Source organism: Seriola dumerili, unplaced genomic scaffold (genome assembly GCF_002260705.1).
Source record: "Seriola dumerili isolate Sdu_G_001 unplaced genomic scaffold, Sdu_1.0 BDQW01000192.1, whole genome shotgun sequence".
Taxonomy (NCBI): Eukaryota; Metazoa; Chordata; class Actinopteri; order Carangiformes; family Carangidae; genus Seriola; species Seriola dumerili.
Genome location: NW_019174447.1, coordinates 1,013,015 through 1,039,503, shown reverse-complemented (window position 1 = coordinate 1,039,503; position 26,489 = coordinate 1,013,015). Strand labels below are relative to the sequence as shown.

The 26,489-nt window shown below is 42.2% G+C and overlaps 3 protein-coding genes across 4 annotated transcripts in view; all 3 read left to right on the top strand.

The window, feature by feature from the left end:
* Positions 1–1,511, top strand: part of smg1 (SMG1, nonsense mediated mRNA decay associated PI3K related kinase) — a 48,365-nt gene extending 46,854 nt beyond the window's left edge. The window contains exon 64 of the mRNA XM_022753674.1: positions 32–1,511. Within this exon, the coding sequence (XP_022609395.1) occupies positions 32–109 (78 nt within the window). The 3' untranslated portion in view covers positions 110–1,511. The remainder of the gene's footprint in view (positions 1–31) is intronic.
* Positions 1,512–2,789: 1,278 nt separating this feature from the next.
* hao1 (hydroxyacid oxidase 1) lies at positions 2,790–8,449 on the top strand (the record flags this gene model as incomplete). Its single annotated transcript, XM_022753711.1, has 8 exons — positions 2,790–3,005; positions 4,168–4,319; positions 6,723–6,993; positions 7,166–7,338; positions 7,511–7,602; positions 7,847–8,005; positions 8,246–8,315; positions 8,442–8,449. Coding segments are annotated over exons 1-8 (1,062 nt in total), but the record flags the coding sequence as incomplete, so codon positions are not given.
* A 4,830-nt stretch (positions 8,450–13,279) lies between these two features.
* Positions 13,280–26,296, top strand: mettl22 (methyltransferase like 22). Of its 2 annotated transcripts, none has more exons than XM_022753720.1 (12): positions 13,280–13,337; positions 15,126–15,262; positions 15,652–15,865; positions 16,042–16,184; positions 18,120–18,160; positions 18,312–18,456; positions 18,958–19,029; positions 20,575–20,628; positions 22,551–22,631; positions 23,795–23,897; positions 24,850–25,018; positions 25,941–26,296. In XM_022753720.1, the coding sequence occupies exons 2-12, from the start codon at positions 15,157–15,159 to the stop codon at positions 26,013–26,015; spliced, it is 1,203 nt and encodes a 400-aa protein (XP_022609441.1). In that variant the 5' UTR covers positions 13,280–13,337; positions 15,126–15,156; the 3' UTR covers positions 26,016–26,296. The 2 variants fall into 2 exon arrangements, with proteins under 2 accessions (XP_022609441.1, XP_022609443.1); XM_022753722.1 differs by lacking the exon at positions 13,280–13,337 and adding an exon at positions 13,478–13,496.
* The last annotated feature ends 193 nt before the right edge of the window (positions 26,297–26,489 follow it).

The following is a 26,489-nucleotide window of genomic DNA, read 5'->3' as shown; positions in this document are numbered from 1 at the left end:
CTGTAAATTGTTTCCTGCTGTTTGGCTGCAGGTGGATTTCGTCATCAAGGAGGCCACCAACATGGACAACCTGGCCCAGCTGTATGAGGGCTGGACTGCCTGGGTGTGAACGCTATGCTGCTTCATGTCTTTGGTCCAGCGAAGGCTTGGAGATTCACCAGCGTCCAGCGGGTCTGGGGTGTCGGAACAGCAGCACCGGGCCACACTGGGGGGAGGAAATGGGAAGCGGATGCTTCGTCCGCCCTCCCAAACTCCTGGGCACCCAAACTGGGGCAGCGACCTCGTAGCACCGCTGCAACCACACTCCCCCAACCATCGGCGATCGGGCCAACACAACGCTTAGTGGGCCTGCGGCCCCGCCTTCCTTTCTGGGGTTTGACCGAGCAAAGCGGCGCCGAATGGGGGAGGGGGGAAGGAGGGCAAAGGCCTTCTCACCCTCGACTTGGAGATACCTTCCCCCCTCACCTGCATAGCTCACTATCAAGTTGTACCCATAAACATCACTGCATCCTGTTGAGCCAATCAAACTCCACCTGAGGGCAGGATGAAGTAGGAAGTGAGCGGCTTCCCTCTGAAGCACACAGCTGACACGCTGTGGGTGGGACTTCACCGGGGCTAAAGCTCAGGTGGACGGGGCGTTTACACGGCCACACTCGTTTTTCTCTAATCTTTTCCTTGACGGCTTTGATTCTGATTGGCCAGTGGGTGACACGGATGGGCGTGAACAATGGGAACGTAGGTTTGACGGCGTTGTGGAGGAGACACTGACACCCAGCTGAACCCTGAAATGAGAAGAAATTAAAGTGGAATCAATAATCAAACTGTTCTTTGATTGATAAACATCTGTGAGTGTTGTCAGACGTCTAATAAAAGGTTGTTCAGTGGAGTTGTTTCAGGAGGCTCTTTGTGGATCAGACTGAGACGTCCTGTCATGTGGACTAGTTTTGGACGGAGGGACACTTCAGACGAGGGAGAGCCTCAGTCTGACTCTTTTCTTCAGTGTGCATCTTTAGTCTTGTGCTTTGTGACGATCTTCTGTAGAGTAGACTTCTCTTTTTTCACCTGCCTGTCATGAGCTGTTGCTGACCTTATGTATTCACCCCCCCCCTCCCCGACGCTTGCATTTTATTAACCTTGACTTTCTAGTTTTACCTTTTTAGTGGGAGAAGTTATGTTTTTGGTGATGGTGCAAAATGTTAATTCTTAAAGCTTTTATTGGATTTTGTTAAATGACAAATAAACATGGAACTGAGCAGAGTTGACTTTTATTTAACGATCAGACTCTTTAGAGCCGCTCTCCGGTGTTCACCAGTTTACCAGATGATAAAAATTTGTTAGGGGCTTCAATCTTTTCAGCTTTCAAAGGAGGCATTAAAGATAAAGTTTTAGTTTAAAATACAATCAATGTCTTCTTGTGACTGATGGTCACAGGTTATGGACTCAGTGTGAACTGTGAGTTTTTTCTTGGACTGTTTGAGTTGTAAGATTTTAAGAGGTGAACAAAAGTAAAGAAGCCCTGAGATTTCTTTTTTGACAAGAACATTTTCTTTTTTCTTTTTTTTTTTTCATCTGTGATAACGAGCCCAGAGAGGCAAGTGATTTGTTTTTCTCAGAATAAAGAAAAAAAACTTGCCTCTAGGGGGTTAAAAGAGAGAGAGAGAGAGAGAGAGAGAGATGCAAGCCGTAAGTGTTTACTGTCACAGTCTGTCTCTTTACTGGATCTCTCAGGGTGCACATGAGAGCGTGCAGCTCCATGGGAGAAGTCGCCCTCGAGGTGTCTGGATGAAAAGTTTGAAATAAATATAAAGAAAATAATGAAACGAATAAGTTGACTAAATCAATAAATATAACAATTCATGTCATGTGTGATCCATTCTTCCATCGCAGCTTATCACTCGTGGACTTTTATTCTCCTTATATTTTCTCAGCTGAATTCTTAAGTGTTTGGCTGAAAGTCTTCACAGATCCAAATCCATTTCTGAGGAAGGAAAGAACAGAACAGAAATGTCACACAACTAACACACACATTATATGTACGTTGTGTTTATTGTGAATGGAGGAATTAAAAATCACCTAGAAGGAAACATGAATGCTTTCAGTCTGGGGAAGTGGTGCTCTTCAGCCTCTTGTGGCCAAAATCAGTATTACAAAAAGAAACACTTCTTAGGTTTGTTGTTTTGTTTTGTTTTTTTTTTTAAATGTGAAGTTTTTTTTTCCTTTTTCTTCTAGAAAAAAAAAATCACTTGCCTCTCAGGGCTTCCGTACAAAGCCATAAACAAAAAAACCTTTGTTTTGGATCTGCACCTGTGGAGCAAAGTACTTGACTGACAAACTGCCATTTAGAGGAAACAGAATCTAATGCATGTATATTTATGCACAGTCTACTGACATAGTTCCATCACATTATGGTTGCCACAGCACAGGAGACATGAAGACCTACAGCCACAGGCAGGAATTCTCCTGTTCACTAAAGAGATGAATAATAATCATCAGCAGCAGCTTTGACTCTGTCCCTCCTGAGTGGATCATTACACAGCTCACTAGGCTGCATACACTGTTGTCTTGAATTACCTTTTAACACGAGGGGTCAAAGATAACCTGCAGCCAGCACCTTGTCATGATCTAACCACAGTCTAAACACACACAGGTATAAAGGTCCAGGTGGTTCAGAGTCACAGCCATGATACCCACAATCCTCTGGGTTTGTTCTGGTCTAACACAACATTATCTTGTGTAAACTGAGCCGAGCTGAGACTCCCTCAGAAGTCCTGATTAAAACTAAGAGGCCTGCAGCCGGTTAATGATTACACTGCTCTGCACTGTGTGTGAGAGTGACAGTGAGTGGCCTCGGTGTTGTGGTGAACGGCCATGTCGGAGCAGCGAGTGTGTGTGTCGGACTTTGAGAAGGAAGCCAGGAAAGTTCTTCCTAAAGCTGTATATGACTACTACCGCTCAGGGGCTGATGAGCAGAAGACACTGGGCGACAATGTGGCTGCCTTCAACAGGTAAAACACACACACACACACACACACACACAGCATTTCCAGCATCAAGCCTCAGGCTCCAGAGTAACACAGACTCAGAGCAGGGGCCTGCTGAGCTGTGAATGCTCACGGTGCTATTTGTGACCTCGGCAAACTTCAGGTTTTAAAGCTGCATCTCTTACAACTGAAATTAAATCAGGTTCCCAGTCTGTTTGAGACTGTTTGAGGCTCCACAGAAACAACCGTAGACAAGGACTCCTTTAGCACACAGAGTCTGGGAGTTTCACTCAATGCAAGTTTATCTGCAACTTGCATGTAAACAAATGTCTGATCTGCTCTGGTAACAGTTCAGTCCAGCACAGTACAGGAGCCTCCACGAGCGCTTCAGGTTACACAAGCAGTCATCCTATGTTAAAAAATCACCAACAGACAACAAAGAAAAAAACTTTCCTTATATACTGGTGTGGGGGGTGCATCCGTGGGACCGTTGCTAGGGCCAACTGGTTTCAGTACAATGAAGGATTATGTTTTAATTCTATATTTGCTCATTCTCCTCCGCTCCCTTCCTGAGTTATGGTAAATGGACTTGTCTTACTGACCACTCAAAGCGCTTTACAGTACTTGCCACATTCACTCACATTCATGCATCACACTCACACACTGATGGAACAGCCATCAGGGCAATGTGGGGTTCAGTATCTTGCCCAAGGATGCTTCCACATGCAGCCTGGAGGAGCCGGGGATCAAACCACCGACCTTGTAATTAGTGGACGACCCGCTCTACATCCTGAGCCACAGGCACACAGTTGTTACTAAACTGACTGTTTGGCGTCATGGGATAATGTTTTTCAAGACCTTGTTCATTCTGTTGCTTAAAGTAAATCAGTAGAGCAATTTATTTATGACATCATTTAGTTTTAACAAATTCAAACAAACTTATACAGACTTTACTGTTGGTGGGTAAGTTCCAAAATGATCTATGTGACAGTTGATGACTGAACACGTGTGACATATCAGTACATGATGTTAGCTACGCAGCTGCACACAGAGAAGTCTGTAGTGTGAGTTACTACAGCTCACACAGGTGTGTGGTCAGGCATTCTGATGTCAGATTCGTGTGTGTGTGTGTGTGTGTGTGTGTGTGTGTGTGTGTGTGTGTGTGTATATATATATATGTGTATAGGTGGTATCTTGTCCCCCGGGTGTTGAGGGATGTGTCCTCAGTGGATCTGTCTGTCTCTGTGCTGGGACAGAGGCTCAGTATGCCTCTGTGTGTTGCAGCCACAGCCATGCAGAGGATGGCTCATCCTGAGGGGGAAACAGCTACAGCAAGAGGTACACACACACACACACACACACACACACACACACAAAGGTATGGCAAATTAAAGGGGACCTATTATGCTTTTCTAGTTGTAGTTCTTTTCTTTCTAGATTTTCCTTCCTTATAGTGTGTTATATAGGTTTTCGTGCATGTAAATGGTGGAGTCACAAGGATCAAAGTTTACACCAAAGGGAGTAACTCTGTTCAAACTCAATTTTCTCTTCTGTATGAAACGCCTCGTTGGGGCTCCAGACATGACTTCCTAGTCCTATTGACGTCAGTACGTTTCTTGGTGCAGCCCACCTGCAAGCTGGACACGCCCACACAAGGCACAGCACATAACTACTTATAATTAAGACTTTTCTTTAGTTTTGCAGCCATGAAAAGACACCGTGTTCAAAATCTACTTCATTTTTCCACAGTTCCCTCCACTGCTCCAAACATTATAGTGTGAGCCCGCGCTTCGAGGACTTCTTCAGAAACCACGCACAGTTAGAGGCTTCATATTCAGGGTTATTTCTGTAGTTCGCAGCATTGCAAAGATATAAATGCTTAAACGTTTGTCAGTGTTGACATGTTTGTACCTCTTTAGCTCAGATAAATTATCCACAGTTTAACCTCTGAGTTCATTTTTCAGTAACTAAGCGCACTAAAGTTTAATTCATTCAGATTTACCGGCATCGTAAACCAGCAGGAGGTGAAGCGGTGGAGACTCCGTACCTGTCACTGTCCGTCTGTTCCTCCATTATTTATATTCCGTTAGTCCGGAAGTGTCCACACATAAAAAATGTAATGGGTTTTTCATAAAGGTATTCCAAGTTATGAATAATGTCATTCCAAGTCTTTGCAGACTGTCCAGCGTCTTCATATTTCTCCCTCCTTCCGGCTGCGGGACAGTGGGTACGCTTGTTTTCAGCTCCAGTCCAGCTTGTGAAGGTGGATCAGGTCTGTCATCTCCTGGTTCACGATCAGACTCTTGCTCAAAACGATAAGGCAGAACCGAAGCGCCACAACTTGTTTGTTTAAATAAGACATGCGGAAAGGTATTGTTGCCATGGCAGTCGGCAAGCTGACCAATCAGACCACACTGGGCTGTGATTGGTCAGCTTCAGACAGAGGAAGGGGAAGCCCTGAGCTCTAACAGAGTACAGAGGGTGAATAGAGTACAATATAAATTGTACAGAAGAAGAAAAATAATTAACATTAAAGTATGTAAATCTGTTTTAGTAGACATCAAGAATGAAATGATGAACACCAAAAATGTCCATAATAGGAGCAGCTCTAGGCCTCTTTAACTCCCTAAAAACTATACTGTACATTTGTGAATATGTCTGGAACCTCTCAGTTCACTTTGACTTCCAAGGGCCACAGACCAGAGACCTGCAGCCAGTCAGAGCAGAGAATCATGTGACGCAGCACAGAGTGACAGAAAGATGACAGCAGACTCAACAGCAGCCATCTTGGTTGTTGATGTCAGTCATCGTATCAAACCCGCCCCCTGATAGATAAATGCCTGTGATTGGCCCAACCTGTTTCTGGATGGATGGAAATCTGTCAGAACAGTTAGTGCCCTCAATCTAGTGTTCATGGTGCATGATGTGCTCTCTGCTGTTATCACATTATGCAATGCATCATATTTTATGTGTGCTCCTTTGTAAGATCAGTGTTTTTGCAACATTAGAACATTAGAACGTGTCAGAACAACCAACAGCATCAGGAGAAGAGAGAGAGAGAGAGGGAACAACAGACATGTGGAACTCCTGAGTGAAACTGTAGAACCTAGGATACAGTTCTTATAGTTGGTTCCACACAGAGTTCAGATTGTTCAAGGCCTTCACAGAGTGAGCACAGCAGCATCACAGTGGATCACAATCACCACATCAAAGCTCAACATCTCCACCAAGCCTCTGTATGTACACTCCAGTTTACATGTTCACACACATACTGTAAAGACTGTTACAACACCACATCTGTGTAAACTAGACTGTGGTTTAATTTCCTGTTTGAAGTGTGAAGTGTAAACCTGTGAGCCAGGGCCCACTGGTGGGCTGCAAAGGTATTGCACAAATCATGTGCAAAATCATACAATTTTGGTGAAAAGATACAATTGAATATATATATATATATATTTCAGTTCAGTCCTGAATGTTTGATCATTATTAAAATAACAAGTGCGCTGAGGAGGCTTTATTTGGCATTTGTATTGTATTTTTGAGATTTCCAAGCAGGTCATGAGGTGGAAAAGGTTGGAACCACAGCCATAGAGGGTTTCTCCTCGCAGAGGACAGTTTATGATCAGACGTCCTCTTGGACTCAGAGATGCTGGATGTCTGGACTCATCTGCATTTGTTTTATACTGTATACACAAATATATATACACTAATAATAATACCACTAATACTGTGGCTACCCAGCATGCCGAGCAGTGGGAACAGGGATGATGCTGAGCTCCTGGGCCACCTCCACCATAGAGGAAGTGATGTCAGCGATGACAGCCTCACCGCATGCGGGGGGCGTCCTGTGGCTGCAGCTCTATATCTACAAAGACCGAGAGCTCACACTGTCATTGGTACGCCGTGCAGAGGAGGCGGGCTATAAGGCTATCTTTGTTACCGTGGATACACCATACCTGGGGAGGAGATGGGATGACATGCGCAACCGCTTCAAACTGCCCCCACACCTGAGGTAGGAACCAAACACAACAGCAACATCTCCCAAATACCATCATGGAGACCACGCTAACCCTTCACTGTGTGTCTGTGTGTGTCTGTGTGTCTGTGTGTGTCTGTGTGTGTGTGTGTGTCTGTGTGTGTCTGTGTGTGTCTGTGTGTGTGTGTGTGTCTGTGTGTGTCCTCAGTATGTCTAACTTCTCCACAGCCTCCCTGGCTTTCTCTGAGGGTAACTATGGAAACGACAGTGGTTTGGCTGTTTATGTTGCCAAAGCCATTGACCCCACTCTCTGCTGGGAAGACATCAGCTGGCTGAAGAAACACACACATCTGCCTGTGATCGTGAAGGGAGTATTGAATGGTACACACACACACACACACACACACACACACCAAAATGGAGCCAAATTTGTTTTTAACCTGTTTTTAGAAACACATTGATATTATGTGCCTGACTGTGTGTGTGTGTGTGTGTGTGTGTGTCTGTGTGTGTGTGTGTGTGTGTGTGTGTGTGTGTTTGTGTGTGTGGTCAGGTGAGGATGCTGTCCAGGCTGTGAACCATGGAGTCAGTGGCATCCTGGTGTCCAATCATGGCGCTCGACAACTGGATGGAGTTCCTGCTACGGTCTGTGTGTGTGTGTGTGTGTGTGTGTGTGTGTGTGTGTGTGTGTGTGTGTGTTGTTCTTTAGGAAATAACAAATCTGACTCCATCTCTGATACTATGATACTATTCCAGAAAAAATCAAACATATTGTGATAATACAGTATCTATAATCTATATACTGTATGTCTATATCAGGAATGATTACTGCTGAGCCTTGTGGCTGTTTTGATTGGCAGCTAGTAAATGTGTGTGTGTTTGTGTGTAGCTGGATGTGTTAGAGGAGGTGGTGCAGGCAGTGCAGGGTCGCTGTGACGTCTACTTGGACGGAGGAGTGAGGCGAGGGACGGACGTCCTGAAGGCCTTAGCTCTGGGGGCCAAGGCCGTCTTCATCGGTCGACCGGTGCTGTGGGGCCTCGCCTGTCAGGTGAAGAACCACACTCTCATTAGACTCAGTCAGGAGGGGGTCAGAGACTCCCCCAGTCACCCGCACAGCTACTAGCCCACTCACAACGGATTCCTGTATTTATGTGTTCAGGACTGAAACTGGTTTCTGAAAAACTTGTGTGTGTGTGTGTGTGTGTGGTGGCTGTGTGTGTGTGTGTGTGTGTGTGTGTGTGTGTGTGTGTGTGTGTGTGTGTGTGTGTGTGTGTGTGTGTGTCTCCAGGGGGAACAGGGAGTTATTGAGCTCCTGGAACTTCTCAAAGAGGAGTTGCAGCTGGCTATGGCACTGTCAGGTAACACGCACACGCACACACAGTGAAATGCCCACCTGTCAATCATTTCCTCAGACCAACACTCTTGCGTGTGTGTGTGCGTGTATGTGTGCCTGTGTGTGTGCGTGTGTGTGTGCGTGTGTGTAGGTTGTCGCTGTTCACCTCCAGGATGTGATGGAAGAATGTGTGTCAGGAATCAATAATCAATACAGTCCTGAAGGATCACTGGACGTGTCTCTCTGTCAGATGAATGTTTGGGGTGTTTTGATTTTCTCCTCTGGTTTCTGCTGAGCGTGTGCAGACAGCTGTTTGATGTGCTGTGTGTTTCTAGAGAAACTTTGTCACGTCTGAGAAAATTACTCAAGTGACATGACTACGATGTCAAGTTTAATAAATGTCTAATGAAAGACCAATTGAGTTGCATTATGGGAAATGTAGGATTCAGTGTTTTGATCCAGAACTGAACGTTGGGATCTCTCGGTCTCTGCTGCCTAAGTTTTGACCATTCTTTTTAATCTATCTATAGCCGCTGCAATTCCCCCTTTACGTCCATACTGACCTTTACTACATGAGCCACAGTTACCTGTAGACACCTGTAGACACCTTTTATCATACCTGTAGACACCTGTAGACACCCGTTATCACACCTGTAGTCACCTGTAGACACATGTAATCACTTATAGAGACCTGCAGTCACCTGTAGTGACCTGCAGTCACCTGTAGTCACCTGTAGACACCTGTAGTCACCTGTAGACACCTGTAGACACCTGTAGTCATGTCATGTAGAAGATCTTGTGCTTCTCAGTAACCTTCTGTCTTCTTCTTCCTCACCTGTCCTCTTTGTTCCTCATTAAAAACCGATGATATAAATGAGGAGCAGTGCAGTGTGTCTGATGTTCTCTGGCTCTCAGTCTCTTAATGTAAAACCTCACTCACTCGCTGTAGCTCATCATTCAGACCTGCTGCTCTGACAACCTCAGCCCAACCAGAAGACTACATGACCAGCTGACCCCGGGGCTCCAGGCTGTCAGTTGATTGATCACCGTATATAATGTCAAAAAAGTGAGTAAGTGAGAAAATATTTTGATTTTATTTTTGTATTCGGGGAGAAGTGATCCTTTAGTGTTGGGTATATAGAACTGCAGTAAAACATCATGTTCTGAAATGGCACAAAGTAACCCCCCCTTTATTCCAGTATCTTATATTACCTTATTTTACATTATTCTGTGGTCAGGGCGATGAGGTTTCAAAATTGGGATTATTACAGCAGTTTCCACTCCTTACAAAGACAACCACTCCCCCACACATTATTGATTAGGCCTTTCACTTCACTAATACCATCTCTTCAGTGTGTTTGAACAGTTGGTATCAGTCTGTCCCTGTACCTGCAGTGGTATCTTTGCCCTTAAGAGCTTTTTATTCTTGAGTTATTATACAAATACTACATCTACTAGCCTACTTACAATAAATTACAAAATAATACTAATGAAATAACTTAAAACTTTTTTACATCACATTTGATCTGATCCCCCGGAGCAGGTTAGGAGTTCAGCATCAGTTACCATGGTGATTTACCCTGGTAGCAAGTGAACCACCATCGTAGGACTGAAAATCCAGAGTTTAACCTGAAGTGACCTCGAAACATTACAACAGTTACACTCCCGGCCAAAACGCACAAATGCAACCAAACGACATGGATCAGCTGTGGTCTCCCCACAGAAACACATCGTCACTCATTCCACTGTTCTCCTTTAAAAACACCATCAATAGGCAGCTTCACATTATGTTCTTCCCTAATGTTTTTAATCTTTATTGTCTTTTCTTTATTGTTTGTGATCATTGTTTATTTATTTAGCAAAAGCCACAATTACCATTATAACAAAAAGAAGAGAGTTTCTTTATTGTATGTACTGTATTTACAGAAAGGAGCATTTTTTATAGTATGTTTTAGAGCAAATGGTTATTTTGCATCTACTTTTACTTTTTGTGTCTATTTCTAGTCATTTTCTGTCTGGTCATACTCATTTTATATCTTTATGTTTCTTTGAGGTCATTTGATTGACTTTCCAGTAAGAAATATTTGTTTTTTCCAACCAGAAACACACTTTTCTCTACACTGAATTCACTTTTTCCAAACTTTTCACACAGTTTTCTTTACTGTGGAAGTCTATATCTGCCACTGTGGTGAAAAAAAAAGATCCTGTAAAACATTACAATGAGAAACTTAGGCCAATCGTCACAAAGTCATGTACGCTAACTAGCTTTACGTAACTGCTATCAGCATGCATGGTGGCGAAGCGCTGATGTAGACCATAGACCAGACCGTCTCATTTAAGTTTGGCCTCCACGGTCTACGAACGTTACGAAGAGCCACGCCTTCATGGACAGCGTCCTGCAAAAGATCCAGCCCCTGAATCGGGGCCCCGGATTTTTTGTCCCTGTAAAAACTCCATGTTACGACACAGTAAAAACTCTGACATGCTTTAGATGGAGCCTGTTAGTGTTCAGTACGTCAAGCCAAGCAGCCAGCAGTTTGTTTCTTCTACACTTTGTCAGAACAACAACTGTGGAAACGAGCCAAACACAAAACTGTCACTAACACTAACAGTTAATTAATTTCCACTGCTGTAAAACTTTTTTTCATCATCATCATCGTCATCATCATCATCATCATCATCATCATCATCATCATCATCATCATCATCATCATCATCATCATCACTATTATCAGACTACTTTTTCCCAGTAGCAGAGGAGCAGAACTCACAAAAATAAATTTGTTTTTTTGAAAAAAAGAAAAATAAACTTTTAAAAGGAAATTGCAACATGGAGTCTAAATTTCCCAGGCATCAATGGAATACATTAAATATCTGTTTTTTTAAAAACCTTTTAAATTACAATTCCACCAAAATAAGCATTTTCTGGTATTTTTTCTTTTAAATCTGTTCTCATTATGTTTTTCACATTGGAGAAATTAAAAATAGCTGTAAATCAGGGCAAATATAGCATTCCAGTTAGGGACAATACTGATACCAATTGTTTAAACACAATGGAGCCATGGTATTAGAGACGTGAAAGCCCCAATCAATAATGTGGTGTGATTGGTCGTCTTTGAACACTAAAGAACGTGGAGGACAGGAAGTCGTAGCGAGCCATTTCAACACTTTTCACTGTGGAGGTGTCTTCTCAGAGATGTGGCCAGAAGACACTGGTAGTGGACACCAGCGTTGGAGGAAGCCTTGAGGTTGAAGAGGCCAATGTTACGGTTTGAGAGGAGTTCGATGAGGCAGCAAGGAGTGTCCAGATTCATTAGAGGATGAGGACGAGGAGGCAGCGCTTTGTTCTGACTATTCACAGACACGTGTATCAGTAAAACCTGGAGCGACTGACCTCGACTGCAGAATTGTCGGGCGGAGGAAGGAAAGTTTTAAGACGGATAAACTCTCAGTGGAGGACGGCCCAAGAAAGGCTTTTCAAGCTGCAGATATGATAATTTAACATTTTCCGATGCAAATGACCTCTTGTGATCAGGTACTGTCCTTCATCGTTTGTATGTAGCAACCACCTGCCAACAGCAACTGCCTGAAACGCCCTAGCAACTGAAAGGTGACTTGCGCTGGGTAGCATTTAAAAGTTCAGACGAATTCACAACCCCCACCACAAATCCTTTTAGGGAGGAAGTTGGGATGTGATGGTGTTCAGGTGTGCATAGCATCTGACTTTGGTACCACAGGGATTATGTTCTCTTCCTGACCTTTCACTAACCTTAACCACTAACCTTGACCATTAACCATTAACACTTTTCTTGCCCGCAAGTAAACAGACTTAGACCGTCTCTTTCTTTTTCTGTTTACCTCTCTGCACGTCTTTGTCTTTCTCACCCTCCTCTTTTGCTCCCTCTCCTCTACCATTGCCTTGTCCCGGTCTAACGCCCTCATGATCCTGAGCAGTCGAATCCTTAAAGACTGCTGCCTGAACGTCCTGTTCACCAGCTGCTGCACCGTGTGACCTGATACTAACATAAGAGAGGTTAGAGTCACGGGTTTTATGAAGGTGATGAAGCTGAAAACATTTTCACATTTTATTTTATGACATAAAGTACATCAGTAAATACCCTCATCCTGATCTCTTGAAGCTTTTACGTCTGTTTAAAAAGGCCGGTTGCTAACAAGTGTCTAAATGAGACTACAGAGTCGAACATGAAACCGATCTATTCTCCAGTCCTTTACCTTTACAGACTCGTTGTGTTTATACAAACTGTTACTGAGTTTGTAAGAGGAATGGCTTTCATAGAAGACGTCAGAGCTGAATCAAACTACAAGTTGAAGTTTTGTGCTGACGTTGAAGTCATGTGACTGTGGTGTACTTGGTTTATAGCCTAGCATTAGCGTTTTACCTCTGGTGATTGTATTTAGGATTAAAAAACCTCTCTGAGCCTTTAACAATATTTAAACGAAACCATCTGAGCAGTTTGGAGGGAAAACTCAAACATCTTCACCATGACACGGGGAAACATTTGTTCTTTAACAGTTCACTTTATGGACTTATCACACTGTATGTGTTTTAATGTTTAATCTGCAGAGTAGTAACTAGCCTCAGTATCAAACCCACATATACTGAGCAAAGCCACATTCTCACAAGTGTTTTTTGTCAGTCATGTAATTAACATTAATTAACTTGCTTATTAATTGGTCAAACATGCATAATAAGATAGACTTTAAAGTGACTGTGTGTGGAGGTGGTGCATGCTTCTATGAAAGTGTGTGAAAGTGTGAGTGTGAGTTTCTTATTGTTGAGTGAGATGAACCGCTCCGTCTCGTACGTCCGTATATATATTATAGTCTTATAATACATAATACATCCATGATTGGAGCCTGTAGCCAGAGTAGCTAGGGACAGACCACCGTCTCATTTCCTGGCGGAACAGAAGCCGAATCTTAACGGTTGCAGCCCGGACAGGTTTTGACGTTGCACTATTTTGATGTTGAGTGGCAGTGGCAGCTGAGCGGTGGGGGCGTGCTTCGTTCATTTGATACATGCACGGTAAGTGCCGTCGTTATTAATGAAAGCATGATGAAAACCTTAGCTGCGCTGTTCGGGGTTTAGCCGGGTCTGTCCTACAGGAGTTTGGCGGGAACAGTTACCGGCTCCCAGTGTTCTGGCCTGTTCTCCGTGATAACTTTTATCCGTGGAGGTGTAACGGTAAAGTTTTAGAATGCGGACTACACCGCACCTGCTGACAGTGAATCTCTGCTTTATAACAAACGGAGAACAACTTTCAGCTCATGTCATGTAAAAAAAAAAACCCAAGAAACCACTTTCTCAGTTTTTAGATTATATTTACAGTCATTTTGTCTTTGACCCTGGTCCCATATAATCTTTGCAGTAATATAAGATGTTTCACTTTCTTCAGATGTTTAATGTTCCTGCAGACAGATGTGTTTTCTAACATCCAAAATCTTATCCACAGTCTTTCTGCCTGTGTGATGTTGAGATTATCACAACAGTTTCAATTAGTTTCTTTTGTCTGTAATTAACAATAAACAAAATCAAATTGGCCAACAGGGAAATGGACCAGAGTCATTTATAACTAACCCTGTGCTGGAACACAAGCCTCATCTGTTGCAGATCATTTTAGATTTTAGATTAGGGCAAGAAATGTTGCCACTATTTTGGCAGATATTGTGATTGTGATATAAGTCATGTTTTCAGTTAGAGTGATCAATTTTCAGTTTCAGTTCCTGTGATTTGTATATTGCAATTGAGATTTTATGACGGAGTATTAGGGCCACATTAAGGGAAAAAAAGAAATCTGAAATTTTGAGATTAAAGTCATAATATTATGTATAGCAGCTGCTGATTGTCTGTCTAACAGTAGAATAGACTCAGTTTCTTCACAGTCTTTTTAATGTCCTGATGATGATGATGATGATGATGATGATGATGATGATGAGTCAAAAGATGAAGTTTCTCCTTATTTGTGAAAGAAAGTAGAACTTCACATTTTTTTCCTCAGTATGGCCCAGATATTCCATTGTAAGATTTAGATGATAATTTGATTAATTGTTAAATCCTATGTTACGACCCTAGTGGCGTTGTACGGTGTGCTGCTCTCTCTCTCTCTCTCCAGGTATCACTCCTCCTCCAAATGGGAGCTGCACTCACTTACAAATTAGCTGGAGATATTTTAGTGGAGAGTGGGAGCTGAGTCAAGGCCAGTGGGCCTGTGTGTGTCTGTCTCTCTCTCTCTCTCTCTCTCTCTCTCTCTCTCTGTCTCTCTCTCTTACTCCTTGCTGTGAAGGAGGGTGCTTGGTGTCCTGATTACCTGTTTTCTTTTGTTCTCTGATTCATCCTTACTGTTGTATTGCAAATATCCTGTTTGTTTATTGTTTCTCAGTTATTTGCAACCAGCATTTTTAGTGACCTTTTTCGGTGATTTAGTTGTCTTTGAGTTTAATTATAAAAGTCATTGGTTTTTCCCTCACACATTGTTTTGCTTCCTGATCGTTCTTTCCTCCCAGAACACATTTTTACATTTGTTACTTCCCCTCATCCCCTGGCTCCATCGGGGAACGCTGCTTCCTATTTTAGTTTTTTTTTTTTTTTTTTTTTTTTTTCCCATGTTCAATATGTAGATTGGATTTCAAATTAAAACACCAGCATATCACACCTCAATCTGCAAACAAACTGTAGGAAGTTTAGTTGCATTATGGGTAATGTAATCACCAGACTTTGACGAGAAAGAAGAAGACATGGAGTAAAAAAGACTTGTGTGTTATATATGTATGTATTTCTATGTGTGGTTAGTAACAGTCAGCCTGTGTGTCTCAGGATCATTGGGGGGGACCATGAACCATCAGCCATGGACCAGATCACTTTTCATCATGATACCGTGCTGTCAGACGTTCACATGTTCCTGCCTAATGCACGCCACCTTATGACACGCCTCAACCATGTTGGACAGCCGGGTGTGTGTCACATGTTCATGTGTTAGAAGAAAATCAACTGTTTCTCTCTCTAGGACTTTTTTATCTGCCAAAAGTATTCACACATCTTGAATAGTAACTTTTGTTCTGATATTATCTGGACAGGATCATTTTTTAAAACAATAATACAATATTTCACTGTTATTATAAACTTTACCATGGAAAGGAATCATTTAAGCGTTCAAAAAAATCCGAAGTTTGAGTTTGATAATGACATAAAAGAGAAGAGCAAATTAACAGGACATTTGAAAGCTTTATTTTTTTAACTCGATAAAAGTTGCAAAGACAAAGAATGATAAAATCAGTGTGTAGTATCTGTGCCGCCGGAAGAAATCAGATTTTTAATGCTGCCTCTGTTTGTCTTCATCCAGTCTTCATCTCCAAATTCAGGATCTTGTCAGGTGTTGAAAGGCATGACGACAACAGTGATCCACGGAAAAGTGTAGAGGAAGAGAAACACGATGATGTGAGGGAAGACGGGGAGCAAGACACAGATGTCACCAAAGAAGAAGCTGGGGAGGAAGGAGCGGGAGGAAGTGTGGAGCCGAGCCTGGATAAGGACGGAGACCTGGATGTCACACACAGGTATGGATCAGCTGTTAAAACACGGTGGGGGTGTGAAGCCAGACCAGGGCTCTGACTGCGTTATAGTTTTCACTGTTCATGTACCACACAGAAACACACAGATACGTATACACAACACATGAAGCACACATTAGGTTATACGCTAACCGATACACAACTGTTGGTGTTATTCCCAGACCGAGGAGAAACCCTGTGGAGGACAGCGGCCGAGACGTGGTCTGTCCCGTCATTCTCAAACAGTCCGACCCTGGACAGGAGGAAGAAGAGGAGAGCACGGATAATGAAGATGACGAGGGCTTCAAAGATATGATCAGGATTGGTAAGATTTCATCATGTTTTTATCATTTTATCATCATCTTGGTCTTCATGACTGTCTCGCCACAGGTGTTTCACTTCAACAAACTTTTTTTATTTATTTTTTTATTGACATTCAGCATCAAACAGATATTTCCATCCAGTGTATCTCAGATTTTAAACTGAATTTGTATGACATACTCGTATAAATATACTTATATAAAGAGAAAAAAAGACAATGAAAACGAACCATGAACAGGTAGGGAGTGAACTTTTCTCTGTTTTGTGAAAATAAAATCAGGCCTATAGGGCATTACATAGTTAATGCATTCTTTCCAATATGCCCGTTGTAATTTCCATCCACACATTTACAGTTGGGCTCTCCTGTGAAAACCACTTCCTGGTAAGATTCTTTTTACCAGCCACCAACAGTATATTCATTAAATATATATCTCTTTTGGACCATTCTTGAGATATATATCATAAATATATCGTCTTAACCTTTCACATTTAAAAATGTCTTGTAGTGCCTGGTGTATTTTGATGACAGGGCATTCCCAGGTTACACAGGTTGTTCCAGCTAAACTCCCTCCATTTCTGTGAGCTGGTACACTTCCATTGGTACTTCCATATTCTTGTCCATTCTTCCTCAGATATAATCATCCCCCCTTTCTCCTCCCATTTTGCCTTGATGTGTGAGGTCGAATGTGTTCGACAGAAAGATGTGACAGATCCTTATATACATGAAATGATCGCTTTTCTAATAGGTGTTTCTCTTTAAGCATTTCAAAACAGAGCAGTGTTCCCTCTGACCACTGTTTTAACACAGATTAAATATCCATACAGGAACAGGAAACTCATTCAATCAATGTAGGTGTTACTGTGTTGGTGCTCTTGTCATTTAACCATAGAATTATTATATATATATATATATATATATATATATATGCGTGTGTCTACACCTGTATATATACTGCTGCTACTTATTTCATTTCATAAGCTCCAACCCTATCCCAGCATGCATCTGAGGGTATAGGGTAGTGTCTGGTGTGCTGAGCTCAGTGTTTCTGTGTAAAGAAGATTAGGTCAGAGTCCTGCTATGAACACTCATTTACATAAGAAGCTTCTGTGTCGAGACAGAGGAATATCCTGAATATTAAAAACACTAATTGAAGCAGTTTCACAATGAATCAGTATTTCTCCAACAGTGTTCAGTGGAAACAGGAGATCTCAGAGGGGTTTAGAGCCGAGCTGCCACTTAAGTCTGCTCGGCTTGTTTCTGATAACTTACGCTCCAGACATCTGATGACTAAAATCCTTCATCTGGTTAAAATATGTAATTAAAAACAACCAAGATGTAAATGGTGAATCATTAAAATGTGGCTTAAAACTGGATAAAAAGTTGATTTTGTGTCTAAAAAAACAGAACCTAACATCATCTGTCCTGATAACTGTATCATGAAGCTTGATATTAACTGGCTCAGTTAACTCTGGGTTTTCTTATCCGGCTACGAGCTTGTTCATGTGAAAGAGGCCAAGTTGTTAATTATAAGCACCATTGTTAAAATGAAATTATTATATTTGATGATGCTGTAGAAAATAATGTTAAACATTAAATGTAATAAGAAACATCTCAGATGATCCAGAGAAATGAGAGGCAGCTGAGCTAAACATCAAGTGTCATAGAAACGGGTCTGAATTCTTACAGTATGTCAATGTGAGATTTTCACTTTTTACTTTTTAATACATGTGCAAAGATTTCTAAAATTCTGTTTTCACTTTGTCATTATGGGATACTGAGTGTAGATTTGAATGTAGATTTAAATGATTTTATCCTGAGGCTGCATCATAACGACACGTGAAGACAGTGAAGGGTCTGAAGACTTTCTGAATGATTTAGCCGCTATTAGCGTGATTTCAGACACTGTGTGTTTAATGTATTAATCTAACCCACCTGCAGAGCACACCATGGCCACGCCCCTGGAGGATGTCGGTAAACAGGTCAGTAAAATTCACTCTGTTCTGTCCGTCAGTTGCTCCTCCAATCACCATGAGCCCTCCTACTTCCTGTGTCACGTGACGTGCAGTGGTTTTCTCATCAGGACTTGGTTTGTGTAGGTGCTGGTCTTCATGTCTCTTTTACCTGAACCAGGTGTGGCGAGGGGCGGTCCTCCTGGCTGACTTCATCCTCTCTGAGCCAGTCATGTTCAGAGGAGCTACTGTGCTCGAGCTGGGGGCGGGAACAGGCATAACCAGCATCGTCATGGCAACCATAGCCAAAACAGTGTACTGCACAGGTATGATGCCATCGGGCAGACGTCCTGATTAAAACTGACACCGAGCGGCTGCTGCGTGTCTTCAGTGTCTCTGAATATTTTAATATGAATTAAACAACTGTGATTACAACTGAATCAACTTGAGCTTTCAACAGCATCTCATGGTCTTCATCAGTTAATGGAGCTGCATCAGGACCGTCAGGCACTGTTGAAAGCGCAGAAGATCGTCAGTGGATCTTTTTGCTGATCCTAAACACTCGAGTTCAGTCACACAAACCTCAGTTGCTAAATTCAGATGTATTCCGATGGAATCGGTGTAGTAGCCTTAGCATTAGCTTTGATCTTAGCCAGTGATCCATCATGTCCAAGCATCCTGACAGTGGAGGAACGAGGAGCTCTGCTCTGAATTCACTGCTCCTCTGCACTCTATTCTGAACATGTGTGACAGAACCAAGAGACGGATCTCATGTAGACACTTTACTGTTTGTCTCCTTTGCTGAAAGAGCTTGTTTTGTTTTTCAGATGTGGGAGAAGACCTTCTGAGCATGTGCAAGAGAAATGTGGCATTAAACAGACACATGATGGAGTCTGCAGGTGAGATGATGTCGTCAGATTACTCCTCATCTCCTCCTCAGTTATTTCCCACTGATGCAGAGAACACTGTCAGCCTGGGAATCTATTTTTCATCTGTTTTTATATATGAAAAAATATATAACATATAACAGAAAATATATAGACAAGAAAGAGAGCCAATCTAAATCTATTTACTGTTACTGTAGTGACTAAGTCCCACACTTTAGCCGCTACCGGCTGCTCACGCAAACTCTGATTGTTTAGATGTGTCCTCGGAATAATGATATCAGAGACAGTATCTGTGTCACGAGGGTTTCTCCGCCTCCGGCCCCTTCAGGAGACCAGCAGCAGGTCTGAGTCTGTTCACTCCAATGGGAGAAGTGAACCTGATCACACATTATGATTCTTTAGCCTCATAGTCACTGAAATAAATACTGGATCAGTTTTTCTCAAGCCACAGATCTTATTAAAATGCCATTTTTCAGACAGATCAGGAGAAAATGAACTTTTTTAGTTTTTAGACCTGGGTTGCTGGGTTAATCAGATATAAGCTAGCAGGTGTAAATTCAAACTGTATCCAGTGTTGTATTGTATTGTTGTTATGTTTTGACATGAACAAGCAATCATGACCACGCCCACTTAGGAGACAGGAAGTGTAGACCATTTCATACCATTGCCGTTGCCTGTAATGTGTCATCTTTGATTATAGAGGATCTTTGATGATATCCAGTCCTTACCAGTGCTTTGTATCACGATGTGTTTATTTCCTGGTGTCCATAATCTGCAATGTCCATAACGTCTGATAAGATTTGTTCATAAAGTTAAACAAAAAAACAGCCACAAAGTTGTCTGAGAACAGTCAAAAACTGTTTGCTTCCTTACAATGAGCAACACTTGTATTTACTGCGACACCCTCTGCCTTACATCACACCTGTACCACGCAACTCAAACACATGGCTCCTTCAGTTACTGTCTCCTTATTATTNATCTAGTGTTGTATTGTATTGTTGTTATGTTTTGACATGAACAAGCAATCATGACCACGCCCACTTAGGAGACAGGAAGTGTAGACCATTTCATACCATTGCCGTTGCCTGTAATGTGTCATCTTTGATTATAGAGGATCTTTGATGATATCCAGTCCTTACCAGTGCTTTGTATCACGATGTGTTTATTTCCTGGTGTCCATAATCTGCAATGTCCATAACGTCCGATAAGATTTGTTCATAAAGTTAAACAAAAAAACAGCCAAAAAGTTGTCTGAGAACAGTCAAAAACTTGCTTCCTTACAGTGAGCAACACTTGTATTTACTGCGCTCTGGACACCCTCTGCCTTACATCACACCTGTACCACGCAACTCAAACACATGGCTCCTTCAGTTACTGTCTCCTTATTATTTGCAGAAGCTTTTATTTATTTCTGTTTTATTGATTTCACAGTGAATTGAATAATGATTTGCTGATTGTTTATTTATATATTTTCTTCTATTCCTATTAAAAACAATGAAAACCCCAGAGAAGCTCATGACAGTGAATCTGTCTTAATAAAGTCTCTGTGCCCCTCAGGTGGTGAGGTGAGAGTGAGACAGTTAGACTGGCTCCAGCATGACCTCTGTACAGGTAACACACACACACACACACACACACACACACACAGACACACTAGTGTAGAAATATTTATAAAAGTCCAGGAGTGGCTGTCAAACACTATTGTATTTATATGTGTATCTGAGCTTCTGCAGCGTCAGGTAAACCCAGTAGTTCAATAGTGGCCACTAGACAAACACTCTTTTATGCTGCAGTCTGCTGGGGCAGCAGCATGTCCAACATGAAGAGACTGGACGAGCTGGTCAGAAAGGCCGGTTCTGTGCTTGGCAGGACTCTGGACTCACACAGGTTTGTTGTGGAGAGACGCATGCAATGTAAGATGGAGGCCATCTTGGACAATACCAACCATCCTCTCCACAACATTCTGGCAGGACAGAGAAGCAGCTACAGCTGCAGCAAACGTCTCATCTCACTGCGCTGCAGAACAGAGAGGTTCAGGAGATCCTTTGTTCCCACTGCCATCAGGCTATACAACACCTCAGCCAGAGGACGTGGACTCATTTAATTATTGTTTATTATTTATTATTAACTGTTGTTGTTATAATAATTGACTATTAATTGAACTACTGGACACATGAATTTCCCCTAGGGGATAAATAAAGTGTATATCTATCTATCTATCTATCAACACCTCATCCACCCAGCTACGTACAGGAGGAGGGCTGGTTTTCCAGGAATATAAGAGAAGGTCAGTGATATTGAGAGCGACAGGCTGGATCACAGTCTCGAACAGGTGGAGCAGCCTAACACAGAGAGGCGGTTTCTGACATATTTTAAATTGGTTTAAAACCTGATTCACACACACACACACGGAGGTGATCTGATCATCTCAGTGAACGATTCCAGATGTGATCATCATCTCCACCAGCCTCACACACTATCTGTCAACCAGGCATGATGTGGTAACACTTCATGCTAGAAGTACATGAATTATGCTGAATGCGTTCATGACACAACATGCATTCATTCATGTTACCCTACTTGTATTGTTGTGGATGTACAAGAAGAAATAACAGTATCTCAACAGCCTTAAAGCAAGAACAATACATCCATTAATGCAGCAGTTCATTTTATAGTCATGATCCATCCTGAGTTGTTGTTCTTGTTCATGTGTTCTTCATAGTTACGTCTGCTGTCTCAGCAGAGCGCATGTGTCGTAATCATGATTAACATAATGAGCGTTGCTTCATCTTGTTGGAGGCCCTTCACATACAGATAAATGACATATCATTAATGGTGACATGGTTGTAAAATCACATGTATTAACCATTTGTTGCTTATGTTTTAATCACCGCTGTGACCCCCCCCGCAGACATTCTACTAATGACAATAGGATCAAACAACAACAACACGTAGAGTAACACCAACTCTTTCTTCACCAAGATCCTTAAGATATACATATTAGTAGATCCACATTATACTGATCCTTAATGTAAGTTAAACCACCATCTTCACAATTTTCCTTTATTTTAATTATTTTAATTATTTTAATTAAACCAGTGGTGTCCTGATGGAGCTTTTTCAGCCCAGATGTTTACACAGCAGCAGAGGATATGCAATGAGAGGGGAACTGAAATGTACAGTTGCAGTTATTTGTTTAGTTTTCCCTTTTCTATTTGACATGAACCACTTGGCTTTTTGAGCCCTATGTAAATTAGGAAGTGAAGTGAACTTCAGTACATGTACACACATGGGAGGGGGCAAATCTGCCTCTGCTACATGTCAGTAACTGACCTACCCAAACTAAGCTGCTGCACTTTATGTCTCAATAACTACATCTAGATGTCATCTAAAGATCAGTGAGTAAAGTGAGGCTACCACGGAGGATAGCGGGGATGGCATCATCAAAGACCTCCTTCTTCTTCATCTTGCCAGTATAAAAAGAACCACCCACCTACTGACCATAGCACATGTCTGTCCGTCCTCTTGTGTAGATGCCGATGCTGAATTTAGCTGGACAGAGGAGGAAGTAGCTGATCTGTACGACAACACCAGCTTCATCATCGCTGCTGACGGTAGGTCACTGAGCTGATCAGAGTAAAAGCATATTACCCAACTCTTCTCCAGTTCACAGAGCTTCATTTACAAGCTTCATGAGCTGAGACAGAAGCCTGAAGACACCGGCCTGGAGAGGTCCTCCTGTCTTTCTGTACCTCTGACAAGCACAGGCAAATAATATATATAATAATAATGTCATCATAATCATCTGAGGCCCAGTCAGGAGACATTTTGTTGGAGAGTCTGTCGACTTATCTTCATCTTATCACAAAAACACAAACAAATTCAGCTTAACAAATTAATTAAATCCAGAAAATATAATGAAATCTTTTCCTCAGCTGTCTTCACCTCAGGCAGCTGCTTCTGGTAGAGCTGTAGTGTGGTCTTTGCCTCAGCAGGTCTGAGTCCAGGACTTTAGGAGGATCACTCCAGAAGCTTCACTTTAGCTTGACTGTACAATTTAGTTTATGATCATCGTTCTGCTGGAAGACCTGCTGCATCTAGGACTGAGCTTTCCAGCTGACACACCAGCTGTCACTGTGCTCAGATACTCCATGTGTTGTCCATGTGATCAGCAACAAGCTGAGTCAAGCTTTAAGCAGAGTTTATTACACTAAACAACCACATAATAACTCTTATACTAGTATGAAGCTGCTGAGTTTGGAGCAGGTCTTCTTCTCTCAGGGCGACCTCCTGTAGAATGAGGGCAGTGACACCAGGTTCCTGCCGCTTCTGAGTCATGGCAGACCTGTGTTTCGTTTACTTGTGACCCTCCAGACCAGTCTTCTCAGGAGAGCCAGTGGCACTAGTTTAGATTTTCTTCCAGACCTCAAAAAAGAGACCACTCTGCTACTGTTTTGTACTTTGAAGCGCTGGTTTGCACTGATGACCTGCGGATGTGAAGGTGTTCTAAGGTGGTCTGAGGTATCTTAAGGAGGTCTGAGGTGGTCTGTGGTGGTCCCAGGTGTTCGGTGTTGGTCTCAGGTGATCTCAGGTGACACTGACATTTGTAAATTTATTGTGTGACTTCTCAGACCCGTGCTGATCTCTCTGGGTGTGCAGTCACACTGACTCTGTTTCTACAGGCACAGAGAGGAAGAAGTTAAAGGACATCAGTTTATTTGTAACTTTCTATGCCTCCAATATGTAGAGTGTACAGACTCGTGTTTTGTCTCACCAGTCTGCTACGATGACGATCTGACCGACGGCCTCTTCAGGACTCTGTACCGACTCTGCAGTAACTTCACTCACGCCTGCACGATCTTCATCTCCATAGAGAAGAGGTAAGAGGAAGTGTCTGCCCCTTTGTTAAAGTTACTGTAACAGGCTGCGCTTCACGTTCCATGGATCTGCGGGAACAACTGAGCTGGTTAACTGAACGTCCAGGACCTTTCTCTCAGGTGATGAAGATACCTGTCGTCATCATCATCATCGTCACACAGCTGCGAGAATTGTCAGATGATATGTTTGTAATCAGAGGCTGCAGATGTGCTAACATGTGTCCTGCTGCCTTCAGGTGCTGCAGGACTTTAATGAATTGAAGCTAACAGCTGTGGAGAACAGATTCTGTATCAATCACTTACAGATCAATACGGACGGATTCACTGACCCTCTGCTTCGTTTTTGATGCCGACTTAAACATATGTGTGTTTAGAAGAGCTTTACATTCTCTTCTCTGTTCTCGAGGACAAAACGATCACATCAGGAGCAGAGTGATTGGACAGAGGGACCTTTACTTAAATGTTACTTTCTTTACTTCCTGTTTGGACGCTGGTGTTTGAAACTGTTACTGAGGTGACGTTATGCAAGGATACTGATGTTCAGTCAGAATAGGAGTCAGGACAGAGCTCTGTTGTTTAAACTTTGTAAATGAATTATGAAATATCAGCTAAAATGTATCTGTCACCTGCTCATATACAGTGGAAGAAGTTATTTAAAGTGGCACACCTTTCCACAATAAAGCTGCACCTTTATTGTACTGCAGCATCTCGTGTGAAAGTATGATGTAAGTTAAACATGAAGGGAGAGGAGGCAGAGACGCTGCCATTTATCTCTGCAGGGGTTTAGAGTTTGATGGCCGCTGTGAAACAATCAGCATTTTAACAAAGCATTAATATACGTATAGAAAGTAAACACTTTCGCGCTGTGATTGTGTGTGTTGTTGGTTGTACCTCCAGCCACAGCCTCTGCAGTTACCACGTCTCCTCCTGTGTCTTGATGTCTCTCTGTACAAAGGATGAACTTCACCCTGAGACACATGGATGTTTCCTGTGAGGCCTACAACCATTTCAGCCTCTGTCTGTCCCAGCTCCAGGACCTGGTGGATGGACGCTGCAGCTTCAGAGTGGAACAGCTTCCTTCTAACTTTGCACAGTTTCTTCTGTATGAACGAATAGAGCAGCTGGTAAGACAGGCACTCACGAACTTCATTATATTTAACCTTGAAGCCTGAATTCATTCTAACCTGAACCCTGAGTCCAGCTCATGACACAGGTGACCTACACAGGTGTACTGTGTTGCATCCTCTGTAGACGTTGTTACTTCTGTTGGATGTTCAGAGTCTCTGTTTCTCTGTGCTCACCTGACATCTGAATTTAAGACGTGTACCTGCAGACATGATTTGTGTCATCAAGACTAGTTTGGAAACTAGTCCTGGTCCAATAGGCGTCTTACACAATTGTGACGTGGAAACCTGAAGCCTGAATTTCACACACGTTGAGAATGGTGTTTGAGTGATGTGCGACTCACCTTGTGTCCAGTAGGCTACGGGTGTCATCGGGTAATCCGTACCTCATCTGTAATTCAAAAACAAAACAAAAAATTAAAACTGTTATTTGTTTCAAAGCCAGAACAGAAAATCTGTTTTTGATGTCACAATCAAAAAATGAAAATGGTTTTTGGTTTTTGGCAATTCCTTTTATCATTTACCAAAAAAAGCCAAGAGCACATAAACGTTTTTTGGTTTGGTTTTTGTTGTTTTTTTTGTTTTTTTTTTTACACCAAAAACATTTTTTTCCATTTTGGATTTGAAACAAATAACAGATTTAAGGTTTTAACAACTCTGGTTTACTTAGGTAATATGACACTTGTGTTATTGTTAGTGCCACTGTTCACATGCTTTCTGCTCACTATTTTGACTGTACTTGCCCATGCTCGTGTCCATGTGCAGGTATTAAGAATTGTCCAGGTGCTGGCTTGAAACTTGAATTTAGGTCCTGTAGCTGCCCACTCCTGCACAGTTTAGATGGATCAGCCGCAGATGATGAATTTCCCCAAGAGGTGACGGTAAGCTTTTCATTAATATACGTTATTATGATTTTCTGCAGGAGCTGTGGAAGGTGACCGCCACTCCGCTTCCACGTGACCAGGCTCATTCTCATTCTGAGGTGCTCTCATCTTGACCTGGACTCAGATCAGAGCAGTGTAACACTTTACTGTCCCCAGAATCAGACCTACAATGTGCTGCAGATAACTGAAGGTTTGAAACATAAAACATAGACACTCAAGGCAGCAGCTGCTGCCTGAATAAAATGATGTCATTTAGTACATTCAACATAAAACAGGCATTTCGACAAGTAGAGATTGTCAGGGAGTTTTAAAAAAGGCTCACTGAGTCATTGTATGAATGTAGCATTATTTATTGACCGTGAGGAAAGTACTTTAACTTTGTTGATGGAACAAAACAAGGTCAAATAAAAATTTAAAAAAAAGTCTTATAAATTGTTTCTGGCTGTTGTTGTTTTAAGCATTTAAAACTTTATTTTATTAATTTTTGTGGCAGAATGGAGCGCTGCATAATTAGGACAGATATTTTAACACATTTGACAAGGAAACTAAATCAAGGTGGACAAATTTACATGAGAATTACAATGATA

What these genes read in the sequence shown, in the direction of transcription:
- mettl22 (XM_022753720.1), top strand. Translation starts at nt 15,157, where the DNA reads ATGGACCAGATCACTTTTCATCATGATACCGTGCTGTCAGACGTTCAC. An exon ending in CAACCATGTTGGACAGCCGG is followed by an intron (nt 15,263 to 15,651) that starts GTGTGTGTCACA and finishes GTCTTCATCCAG; the next exon opens with TCTTCATCTCCAAATTCAGG. An exon ending in GACCTGGATGTCACACACAG is followed by an intron (nt 15,866 to 16,041) that starts GTATGGATCAGC and finishes TGTTATTCCCAG; the next exon opens with ACCGAGGAGAAACCCTGTGG.